Raw genomic sequence first — 12,481 nt, 5'->3', positions numbered from 1 at the left:
GTCAGAAAACATGGAGTAAATTGGGAGCTCTTGCCCACTACTCAAATTTGGCAGAGATCTGGTCTTACTCTAAATACAAACCATTAAAGCCAGAGCTACTCTACAGTGTGGCTGTTGCTGCCTTGAAAAATCCCACTTAAGGAAGAATCGCATTTTAACCTGTCCCCCTCAGGTCCAACGCTGTCTACGTGAACCCCACTGATTTCATTTGACATTATATTGCACTCTACCAAGACAGACATGTAATGAAAAGAATGGTCCCTCATTTTGCTAGGGTTCTATCCAAAAATCACAAACATGCACATACACAGACGACGACAGGACGGACTGTAAGTGCAATCTATACTCCTTGGGATTTAACTGGTGCAAATGATTACTTGCTCCGAGCGGCAAGGCTTTTAAAACTCCTCTAATTCTAATTCAAAGCCCTAATCCTCTAGGGCTTTGACATAACCCCTAACTCACTAAACTTTACAACTTCCTTATACGGATGGATGGGAGTCTCCCCGACTGGAACAGAGGAAGACGCTGGATTCTGAGATTTCTGGAATGAGTCTAGCGTTAGTGGCTCCCGCAGCACCGAGCAAACTCTGGCCCCTGCCTGTCGTCTTTCTGCCACCCCTGAGGCACAGAGTGCAATCATCGAAAACGTGACTGTGGGCTCGCTGTGGGCAGGAATGTGTGTGTTTGTTGTTACAGCTTACTCTCCCCAGTGCTTTGTACACGGTAAGCGCTCAATAAATATGACAACTAATGAACGGGCAGAGGGAAAGCGCACTGCAAAGGGCAAGTGCAGGCTTCACCTACATTAAATTAGCTGCAAGATTGGAACCCAGATATCCTGGTTCCCAGCGTTGGGCTCTTTACAGTGGACTCACAGGAGGGCAAACCATTACACAGATGAATGGAAGAAGATGCAAACTTTTTCAATGAAACACCTTTGCTTCATTTTAAAGGCAAAAAAAAATTCCAAGCACTTGCTCCAAGCCTAAGCAAAGCATGTAGAATGCAGCATGGCCTGGTGGACAGAATAATTAATAATAGTAATAAATAATTATGGCATTTGTTAAGCGCTTACTGTGTGCCAAGCACTCTAAGCGCTGGGGTAAGTACAAGGTAATCAGGTTGTCCCACGTGGGGCCCACGGTCTTAATCTCCATCTGATAAAGTAATCGAGGCACAGCGGAGTTAAGTGCCTTTCCCACGGTCACACAGCAGACAAGTGGCAGAGCCAGAATTAGAACCCACCTCTTCCGATTTTCAAGCCCATGCTCTTGCCACTAGGCCATGTTGCTTTAAGAACACTGGCCTAGGAATCAGAAGTACCTGGGTTCTAATTCCAGCTCTGCCATTTGTCTGCTGTGAGAGCCTGGGCAAGTCACTTCACTTGTCTGGGCCTCAGTTACCTCATCTATAAAATGGGGATTAAGACTGTGAGCCCCAAGTGGGACAGGGACTGCGTTTAACCTGATTAACTTGTATCTACCCCAGTGCTTAGTACTGTGCCTGGCACACAGTTAGCGCTTAACAAATACCATTAAAATTATATATATATATAGTAAATATATATATATATATATTCAAAGTATGCTTGCAGAGGAAACAACCCGATGAGACTATATTCTCCCAAGTGCTAATGGTAAAACATTTCCTAGATGAATGGTATGATTTAAGAGTACACTGTTAATAAAAATGCCCACTGCTAAAAAAAAAAAATCCATGCTGCTCTAAATGACAAGAATTAGTTAACTCTTTGAACGAACTGGAATAGATCTAGTTGCCCAATTTTTTCAATTATCCAAACTAGCCTTCCTTTGGGTGACAAGTTGATTTGGAAAACAAAGCGTCTACATAATTAATCAACCCACCACCGCAATTAAAATTGAAGCCATTTTAAAACCATTTTACTAAGGACTGTGCGACCCAAACACAATTAGGCATTTTCAAGTTCACAGTACTAACCAAAATCAATGTATTCATCAAGCTCCCATACAAAGTCCGGTATAATCCACTTATAATCGCTAAGATCAGGCACCATATCTTTCCACTGATCAAAAGTCTAGAAGATAAGAAAGGCAAAGGCATTTAATGAAAAATATACACGCTGATACCCACAAATATCTTCTGCTTATCAGTTATGAATTATAACAAATACTAAAAGCTTTATTGCGCCTCAGTTTACTTACTGAATCTGTAATCAATTTCTCTATATCACTTATTACCTACCATCATTCATTCCAAATTCATTCTGGAAGAATGCCACAGAGCCTCTTTTATATATGTTTTGTGACTCGGTTACCGTCCGTCAGTCCGTGGAAAATTTTCTCTTTCCACTCAGAAAAATTTAGCTTTTTAGAAATGAAAATACTGCTTATCTGTTTGATAGTTACTAGTATTTTTTTTATTTTAGGCAGTCATAAATCACTGCATTCATTATGGTTTTGAAAGAAACAAACTGTAAGGTTAGGGCTTCTAAAGATACACACCTTTTTGGCCGTGTAGCCACCACCAACTGCAGATCCTAGGACGAGGTACCGAAGTTTTAGAAGCCTTGACGCCAATCTAGCCACCCAAAAGTTTCTACGAGGCTGATAGCCATAATTCACCAGGGAGAGTTTCGATTTTCGTAACGGGAGATGGTTAAGGGAGGAGAATGGTTGAGCTGAGGTCCTTAATTGAGGCTTCTGAAACCTTGAAGTTGGATGACATTGATGATGAAGACTTCGGGAAACATGATGCAGTTTTTGCAGCGGTATATTTCCTTTGAATCCATAGCTGTGCACTAATGTTTGGCAGACCATACTGGAAAAAAAGTTTCAAGTTTCCAATATTATTAAATATATATTGATAAAAACAAAATCCCCTCTAGGGTACCTTCTCCTGCCCAAACACTGCAATATGTACTAGTAAAGAAAACAGACTGGAGAAGAAAAATAGATCATGACCTTGAAGTTTAACCAGGTAGATAAAAGGCAGCGGTAGACAAGAACTCTGGAGATGGAGATGAGGGAGTAGAAAGGAAAGAGAAGCTGAAGCTGTGGCAGGCTTTCAGAAAGACGGCTATAATTAAGAGATATCTTGCAGAGAGGAAGCGTGAAAACTGCAGATCGAGGGATTCCACCACTTAAGTCCATGATAGTACTAAACTCGAGAATCTTGTGAGTGTGGAGGTAATGGAAGAAACTTATTCACTTAGCCTAGAAAAATCTACATTACTGCTCTCCGTTAGATTAAAGCACGGTAGCCTTATTCGCACAAACATTCAGTCCTTTGAGGCAAGTATCACATCTTCTTACAACTACTGCATTGGCCTTTCAATGACTTCCCCGTTTCCTGTCTCTCCCCACTCCAGTTCACGCTTTACTCTGCTGCACAGATCATTTATCTGAAAAACTGTTCTGTCCATATCTCCCCCCTCTTCAAAGACCTCCAGTGGCTGTCCAACCACCTTCGCGTCCAACAGAAACTCACCATCGGCCTCAAGGCACTCAACCGCTCGCCCCCGCTACTTTACCAGACTGATCTCTCCTACTACAACCCACTCCACATTTTATTTCCTCTAACGTTAACCCACCCACTGCAACTCAACCTCGCCCATCTTGGTCCCTGACCACTGCCCTGAAACTCTCCATCCCTTCATAACCAACCGACCACTGCTTTGTCCATCTTCATTTATTCAACTGCATTTATCGAGCGCTTACTTTGCACAGAGCAATGCATAAAGTGGTTGGGAGAGTACAATACAACAAAAAACAGACGCATTCCCTCCCTGCAACGACCTTACAGACTGGGGGGGGGGGGGAGACAGACATTAATACAAATAAATTACGGATATGCATATAAGTGCTATGGAGTTGGGAGGTGGGAAGAACTAAGGGGGCAATCAGGACGACGCAGAAGGGAGTGGGGGAAGGGGAAAGGAGGGCTTAGTCAAGGAAGGACTCTTGGAGAAGATGTGCCTTCGGTAAGCCTTTTAAAGAAGGGAGAGTAATTGTCGGATTTGAGGAGGGAGAAGCAGGACGTGGGTGAGGGGTCGGCGGCGAGGTAGATGAGATTGAGGCAAAGTGAGAAGGTCAGCATTAGAGGAAAGAAGTGTGCAGGCTGGACTGTAGTAGGAAAGTAGCGAGATGAGATAGGAGGGAGCAAGGTGATGGACGGCTTTAAAGCAAATGGTGAGGAGTTTTTGTTTGATGCAGAGGTGGATGGACAACCACGGGAGTTTTGGGAGGAGTGGGGAGATGTATCCCGAATGTTTTTGTAGAAAAATAATCCAGGCTGCAGCATGGATTATGGATCCGAGTGGGGAGAGAAAAGACGCCTGTTTCGATCACAGCACTTATACAGTGCCTGGTACATAGTAAGTGCTTAACAAATACCACCATTATTTCCCCCACCTTCAAAGGCTTTTTAAAAATCACATCTCCAAGCGGCCTTCCCTGTCCTCCTCATTTCCCCTTTCACCATCCCTTTTGCGTTGCCTACACCCTTAGATCTGTACCCCCTAAACAACTGATATTCACCCCACCCTCAGACTCACAGCCCTTTTGTACAAATTCTTTCTTACTCTCTCCCATTTCCTTTATCTGTGATTTATTTTACTGTCTCTCTCTTTCGCCTGCAAGCTCCTTATGGTCAGGAGCTTTTTATGGTCAGGGATTCTGTCTACTGTACTCTCCCAAGAATTTAGTACAGTGCGCCGCACACAAGAAGCATTCAATAAATACAAGCGATTAACTGACTGATTAATGTATACAGCGCTCCTGTGTGACCGTGGGCAAGTCACTTCACTTGTCTGTGCCTCAGTTCCCTCATCTGTAAAATGAGAATTAACTGTTAGCCTCATGTGGGACAATCTGATGACCCTGTATCTACCCCAGCGCTTAGAACAGTGCTCTGCACACAGTAAGCGCTTAAAAAATACCAACATTATTATTATTCCTATGCACTAAGCATTTAGGTAAATGCAGGGCTACTGGGGTGAGCACTGGTTTCAAAGGAGGCTTCTGGAATCATAACTAATTATATCACCTTGCTGGGAATAAAGTAAGATCACCTAAAGGAGTGAGGCTGCCAATTGAACAGGTTTAGGATCTAGTCTCTTCAGGAATATGGATTCAAATCCCACGGCTGCTACCAAATATGGCTCGTACCTCTGAATATTTTAATTTAACTCACTAGAGGAAATTAAATTCTGGTGTTTGCTCAGGTCCAGCCTGGCACAGACCCAGCTGAGAATCTTTCCGGGACTTCTGCTTAAATACCTTGAGGGTCCAGGCCAGAACCTCTATACCTTAAATGACAAAACACCTATTTTAAAATATACCATCAATCTTGTGACACGAGGACATTTCTTTGGACATTATAAAATGGATTATCTAAGTACCCAGAAGACTAGCTTTTATCGTTTCATCATTCACTGTGGCCTAAATTTATAGTCACTGCAGAAAATAGCTAAGTCATTCCAGAAGGCCAATTCACTCATTCATTCAATCGTATTTTTTGAGCGCCTATTGTTTGCACAGCACTGTACTAAGGGCTTGGAAAGTACAATTCGGCAACAGATAGAGACAATCCCTACCCAACAACGAGCTCAGATTCTAGTAAATATTACTTTGACAAAACACCAAGTTATCAGCCTGTTTCACACGAAGCAGAAACTGCATCGATGAAGACACTACTTTCTTTTTCCTCAGAACTATCATAAGACAGCATGGTCCTATAAATAAATGGCCTATAAATGAATTATCTATTCATGTCATAATGCCCATTTCCCCCTTCTAGACTGTAAGCTCACTGTGGGCAGGGAAACGTATCTGCCCGCTCTATTGTACTGTACTCTCCCAAACGCTTAATACAATGCTCGGCACACAGAGAAAGTGCTAAATACCTCTGATTAATTATCTGATCTGGTCAACGCTTCCAATAGCAGCCATGGGCCCCAAGCAAACCACTAGATCACTTACTGTGCTCTTCCAAGGGCTTACTAGAGTGCTCTGCACACAGTAGGGGCTCAATAAATACAATGGAAAAAATTACGATACCTCAACTCCCACTTCAATAACCCCCTGCCCAGTAATAATAGTTCTTTCCCTTTTCCCAGTTCCATGCCAGCAACACACTCCAATCAAGGTGCCACTTTGAGCTGTTCGAGTGAGAGGTCCATCCCTGCTTCTAATTCCAGTCACAGTGCTCTTCCCCTAATTCCAGTCACAGAGCTCTTCCCCCAGCCCCTTCCAAACTGTGCAAGCTTGACTAACTTGCCATCAAGGCCATTTAAACATTGCCATCGAATAGCTCCAACATAAAACCACCTTGTTTTCTTAAAACAGGTAGCTGGCTTTTTGCGGTTTTTTTTTTTTAGCTCACGGTATTCTACACTGACTCCTAAATGAAAAAATTAAGGAAGCTAGAAAAGCATCATTATTTTAGGTAAGAATACTAAAGTTTAAGGACTTGAACTTCCAGTGCGGAGCAAAAAACTACAGCCTTGTGGGTTAACTTTCCCTTCATTTCATGCCTATTTCCATGAGGCCCATACTGCTGACTTTACTTATCACTATTGTAGAGGAAAGGTGGGGAAAAAACTGGCTTATTCCAGAGGTGTTTAAAGATCTATTCATTAAATGCGGTCATTTCTTCCCTCCAGTGATGCCTATTCTTCGCACTTGACTAAACAATAGATTTACAATTCAAAAAGAAAAAAAAATCACTGAATGTGGTGTGACGGATATGCTAAAGAGAGTCAGAGAGTCGGGGCCCAGTAAAGATGGCAAATTTGCTTGGTAGGCCAAATAGCAATATAAGATTTTGAGTAGTTTGGAGGATAACAGTTCAGTGGAAGGGAAAAAAAAGAAAATCATGACTTTCTGCATTATACTAGGGCGATGTCAGTGCATTAGGAATGGAGGCCGCATTTCACTTACTTCCATTCACTCATTCAATCGTATTTACTGAGCGTTTACTGTGTGCAGAGTGCTTAGAAAGTACAATACAGCAATAAAGAGAGACAATCCTTGACCACAACGGGCTTACAGTCTAGAGGCGGGGAGTCAGACATCAAAATAAGTAAACAGGCATCACTATAAATATAATCTAAATAAATCCTGCCCAAGAATATCAGTCACTACCAACTGGCCAGTACCAGGGCTGCGAGCCTCATGTGCAACGGGGGCTGAGTCCAACCTGATAATCCAAGTATTTAGAACGGTGCTTGGCACCTAGCAAAAACGCTTACCAAATACCATTTCAAAACCAAACCAAACCAGTGAGGCCGAGAGGACGGAGGTGGTGGCTCGGGGCCTAGCCTCGGGTCTGCCCCCAAATGACCTTCACCGGGGGAAGGAGGGGCCTTGCCATATGGAAGGAGGTTTCAGTTTCCCTCCCCGGGGCAGAGACAGTGGGAATGGCTGGGCAGGGGCAGCAGCCCTGTGCCTTAGCGCTTAGTACAGTACCTGACACGGAATAAGCACTTAACAAATACCATAAGTATTATTATTAGGTGAAGGTGATGGGCAAGGGCAGGTGCAGGGCAAGGGCAAGGGAAGGGCAGTGCCTTAATAATAATAATAAAAATGTTGGTATTTGTTAAGTGCTTACTATGTGCCAACCACCGTTCTAAGGGTTGGGGTAGAGACAAGGTAATCAGATTGTCCCCCGACGGACTCAGCCTTCACCCTTATTTTACAGATGAGGTCACTGGGGCATAGAGAAGCGAAGTGGCTTGCCAAGGTCACACAGCTGACAAGCGGCCCAGGCCGGGATTAGAAACCATGAGCTCTGACCCCAAGCCCGGGCTCTCTCCACTGAGCCACTCTAAGCGCTTAATACAGCGCCTGGCACATAGGAAGCACTTCAATACCATAGTTAGGACTATTAGAGGCAGGGCAAGGGTGACAGATCGGTGCCTTAAGCACTTAGTACAGTGCCTGGCACATAGTAAGCACTTAAGTACCATAATTATGATTATTAGGTTCAAGGGAAAGGCAAAGGTAGCAGGCCAGTAACTTAAGCGCTTAGTACAGTGCCTGGCACATAGTAAGCACTTAAACACCATAATTATGACTATTAGATGCAGGGGAAGGACAAGGGTGGCAGGCCAGTGCCTTAAGCGCTTAGTACAGTGCCTGGCACATAGTAAGCGCTTAAACACCATAATTATGACTATTAGATGCAGGAGAAGGGCAGTGCCTTAAGTGCTTAGTACAGTGACAGGCACATAGTAAGCGCTTAACCAACACCATAATTATGACTATTAGGTGCAGGGGAAGGGCAAGGGCAAGGGTAGTAGGGTAGTGCCTTAAGCGCTTAGTACAGTGCCTGGCACATAGCAAGCACTTAACCAGCACCATAATTATGACTATTAGGTGCAGGACAAGGGTAGTAGGCCAGTGCCTTAAGCGCTTAGTAGAGTGCTTGGCACATAGTTGGTGCTTAACCAACACCATAATTATGACTATTAGGTGCAGGGGAAGGGCAAGGGTGGCAGGCCAGTGCCTTAAGCGCTAAGTACAATGCCTGGCCATAACAAACACCATAATTATGACTATTAGATGCAGGAGAAGGGCAGTGCCTTAAGCGCTTAGTACAGTGCCTGGCACATAGTAAGCACTTAACCAACACCATAATTATGACTATTAGGTGCAGGGGAAGGGCAAGGGTAGCAGGGTAGTGCCTTAAGCGCTTAGTACAGTGCCTGGCACATAGTAAGCACTTAACCAACACCATAATTATGACTATTAGGTGCAAGGGAAGGGCAAGGGTGGCAGGCCAGTGCCTTAAGCGCTTAGTACAGTGCCTGGCACATAGTAAGCACTTAACCAACACCATAATTATGACTATTAGGTGCAAGGGAAGGGCAAGGGTGGCAGGCCAGTGCCTTAAGCGCTTAGTACAGTGCCTGGCACATAGTAAGCACTTAACCAACACCATAATTATGACTATTAGGTGCAAGGGAAGGGCAAGGGTGGCAGGCCAGTGCCTTAAGCGCTTAGTACAGTGCCTGGCCATAACAAACACCATGATTATGACTATTAGGTGCAGGGGCAGGGCAGGCCTGTCTCAAGCCCCCTGCGGGCGAGGTGCGCGTCCCTCCGCTAAACATCTTGGCAAGGAGGCCCAGCAGAGTCCTCGCCCAACGGTCTCCTCCGGTGGCCACCGGCGGGTGGGGGAGGATCCTCCCCTCAGCACTGTGCTCATTTGCATCTATTATTTATGACCCTATTTATTGCCTAAATAAATAAAAAAATAAATTGTGGTATTTGTTAAGCGCTTACTGTATGCAAAGCACCGTTCTAAGCGTTGGGGGTTACAAGGTGATCAGGTTGTCCCACGTGGGGCTCACCGTCTTCATCCCCATTTTACAGATGAGGGAACTGAGGCACAGAGAAGTGTACACCCCCTTGATCCTACTCATCTCGATGATGTGGTCGGGTTTTGGTCTGTCCCCCCCGGCTGCTCTCTCTGTTGCCCAGTCAAGCGTTTAGTCCAGTGCTCTGCACATTCAATAGTATTTATGGAGCGCTTACTATGTGCCAGTCCCACATGAGGCTCAGTCTAAATCCCCCTTTTACAGATGAGGAAACTGAGGCACAGAGGAGGCGAGTGACTTGTCCCATTTCACACAGCAGACAAGTGGCGGAGGCGGGATCGAAACCACTGCACCTACGGGATTCTCTAACGAATTATTACTCTACTCTTTGGGTTTATACCAGCCACTAATTTCCTCATTCTCACATATTTATCTCTTTCTTTATTGGATATTTAGATCTCATTCATTCATTCATTCATTCAACAGTATTTAGAGAAGCAGCGTGGCTCAGTGGAAAGAGCCCGGGGTTGGGAGTCCGAGGTCATGGGTTCGAATCCCGGCTCTGCCCCCTGTCAGCTGTGTGGCTGCGGGCAAAGCACTTCACTTCTCTGGGCCTCAGTTCCCTCATCTGTCAAATGGGGATGAAGACTGTGCGCCTCACGTGGGACGACCTGATGACCCTGTATCTACCCCAGAGCTTAGAACAGGGCTCTGCACATAGTAAGCGCTTAACAAATACCAACATTATTATTATTATTAAAATGGGGATTAACTGGGAGCCTCCCGTGGGACAACCGGATGACCCTGTCTCTCCTCCAGCGCTTAGAACAGTGCATTGCACCCAGTAAGCGCTTAATACCCACATTATTATGAAAATGCACATAGTAAGCGCTTATCAAATACCAACATTATTATCATTTTTATGAAAAGGGGGATGAAGCCTGTGAACCTCACGTGGGACAACCTGCTGACCCTGTCTCTCCCCCAGCGCTTCGAACAGTGCTCTGCACCCTGTAAGCACTTAACAAATACCAACATTATTATTATGAAAATGCACATAGTAAGCGTTTAGCAAATACCAACATTATTATAATGAAAATGGGGATGAACTGTGAGCCTCACGAGGGACAACCTGACGACCCTGGATCTCCCCCAGCGCTTAGAACAGTGCTTTGCACACAGTAAGCGCTTAACAAATACCAACATTATTATTATTATTGTTAAAATGGGGATTAACTGGGAGCCTCCCGTGGGACAACCGGATGACCCTGTCTCTCCTCCAGCGCTTAGAACAGTGCAATGCACCCAGTAAGCGCTTAACAAATACCCACATTATGAAGAAAATGCACATAGTAAGCGTTTAGCAAATACCAACGTTATTATAATAAAAATGGGGATGAAGCCTGGGAGCCCCACGTGGGACAACCTGATGACCCTGTCTCTCCTCCAGCGCTGAGAACAGTGCAATGCACCCAGTAAGCGCTTAACAAATACCCACATTATGAGGAAAATGCACATAGTAAGCGTTTAGCAAATATCAACGTTATTATAATGAAAATGGGGATGAAGCCTGGGAGCCCCACGTGGGACATCCTGATGACCCTGGATCTCCCCCAGCGCTTAGAACAGTGCTCTGCACCCAGGAAACGCTTAACCAATACCCACATTATGAGGAAAACGCACATAGTAAGCGTTTAGCAAATACCAACATGATCATTTTTATGAAAATGGGGATGACCTGTGAGCCTCCCGTGGGCCCACCTGATGACCCTGGATCTCCCCCAGCGCTGAGAACAGGGCTCTGCACGGAGTAAGCGTTTAGCAAACACCAACATTATTATTATTATTGTTGTTATTGCTACTGAAGGCCTGGAGTTAGGGATGGAGGCAGGGATGGAGGGAAGGGAGGCCCCCCGAGCCCTGCCCCTCCCCCGGCCGCTCACCAGGCCGCCGCCGCCGCCGCCCGCCGGGCGCGCCACATGCCGCCGCAGGGGGGCGCCACCCCCGCCCAGGCTCCGCCGGCCGCCGGGAGGGAGGGAAGGAGGGATGGAGGGACGGAAGGACGGAAGGACGGACAGGGGTCGGGCGGGCCGGGGGGGGAGGGCGCCGCCGCCGCCGCCGCCGCCGCCGCTGAGGGTTTGGAGCCGAGGCCCAAGGGCAGCCGAGCCCCGCCGCCCCCGCTCCGGCCGCCGGCACACTTCCGGGCCGCCGCGCCCAAAGCAGGGCTTGGGCCGCCCGCTGCCGCCCGTCCCACCGTCCGTCCGTCCGGCCTCCGCACGGAAACAGCCGCCCCGCACACAGAGTTCCGGGCGCCGGGGGCACGTCGGGGAGGAACCACGGGGGGAGGCGGGGGGGAGGCCGTCTCCACGGAGCATGCGCCGTAGCGCTCTCCTGCATGCATGCATTCATTCATGCATTCGCTCATTCGTTCTGTCCTTCACTCCTGCATTCACTCATTTATTCATTCATGCATTCACTCATGCATTCACTCATTCGTTCTCTCCTTCACTCATGCATTCACTCATTTATTCATTCACTCATTCATTCATGCATGCACTCATTCATTCGTTCATGCGTTCACTCATTCGTTCTCTCCTTCACTCATGCATTCACTCATGCATTCACTCATTTATTCATTCACTCATTCACTCATTCATTCGTGCATTCATTCACGCACTCATTCACACATTCATTCATTCCCGCATTCATTCATTCATTCACACATTCATTCATTCCCTCATTCATTCACTCATTCGCTCATTCATTCATTCACTCATTCATTCATTCACTCATTCATTCCCTCATTCATTCACACATTCATTCACTCACTCATTCACACATTCATTCATTCCCTCATTCATTCATTCCCTCATTCATTCCCTCATTCATTCACACATTCACCCATTCATTCACTCATTCACCCATTCATTCATTCATTCATTCCCTCATTCATCACACATTCATTCATTCGCTCACTCATTTATTCATTCACTCATTCATGTACTCATTCATTCATGCACTCATTTGCACATTCATTCGCTCATTCATTCATGCACTCATTCATTCATTCATGCATGCATTCATTCACTCATTCATTAATCCATCCATCCATTCGTAATAATAATAATGTTGGTATGTGTTAAGCACTTCCTATATGCCAAGTACTGTTCTAAG

The 12,481-nt window shown here is 45.7% G+C and overlaps 1 protein-coding gene across 4 annotated transcripts in view; it reads right to left on the bottom strand.

Annotated features, from left to right (window-relative positions):
- OPA1 (OPA1 mitochondrial dynamin like GTPase) overlaps window positions 1-11,303 on the bottom strand; it is a 75,088-nt gene extending 63,785 nt beyond the window's left edge. For all 4 annotated transcript variants that reach the window (XM_029068702.1, XM_029068704.1, XM_029068703.1 and 1 more), the window contains exons 1-3: window positions 11,251-11,303; window positions 2,487-2,802; window positions 1,963-2,059 (exon numbers count right to left, since the gene is read on the bottom strand). In XM_029068702.1, the coding sequence (XP_028924535.1) occupies window positions 1,963-2,059; window positions 2,487-2,802; window positions 11,251-11,288 (451 nt within the window). In that variant the 5' untranslated portion in view covers window positions 11,289-11,303. The remainder of the gene's footprint in view (window positions 1-1,962; window positions 2,060-2,486; window positions 2,803-11,250) is intronic.
- Window positions 11,304-12,481: the final 1,178 nt, after the last annotated feature.

This window comes from Ornithorhynchus anatinus, chromosome 7 (genome assembly GCF_004115215.2).
Source record: "Ornithorhynchus anatinus isolate Pmale09 chromosome 7, mOrnAna1.pri.v4, whole genome shotgun sequence".
Classification (NCBI taxonomy): domain Eukaryota; kingdom Metazoa; phylum Chordata; class Mammalia; order Monotremata; family Ornithorhynchidae; genus Ornithorhynchus; species Ornithorhynchus anatinus.
Note: the sequence above shows the minus strand (reverse complement) of the source record. Positions and strands in the feature narration are given on the sequence as shown.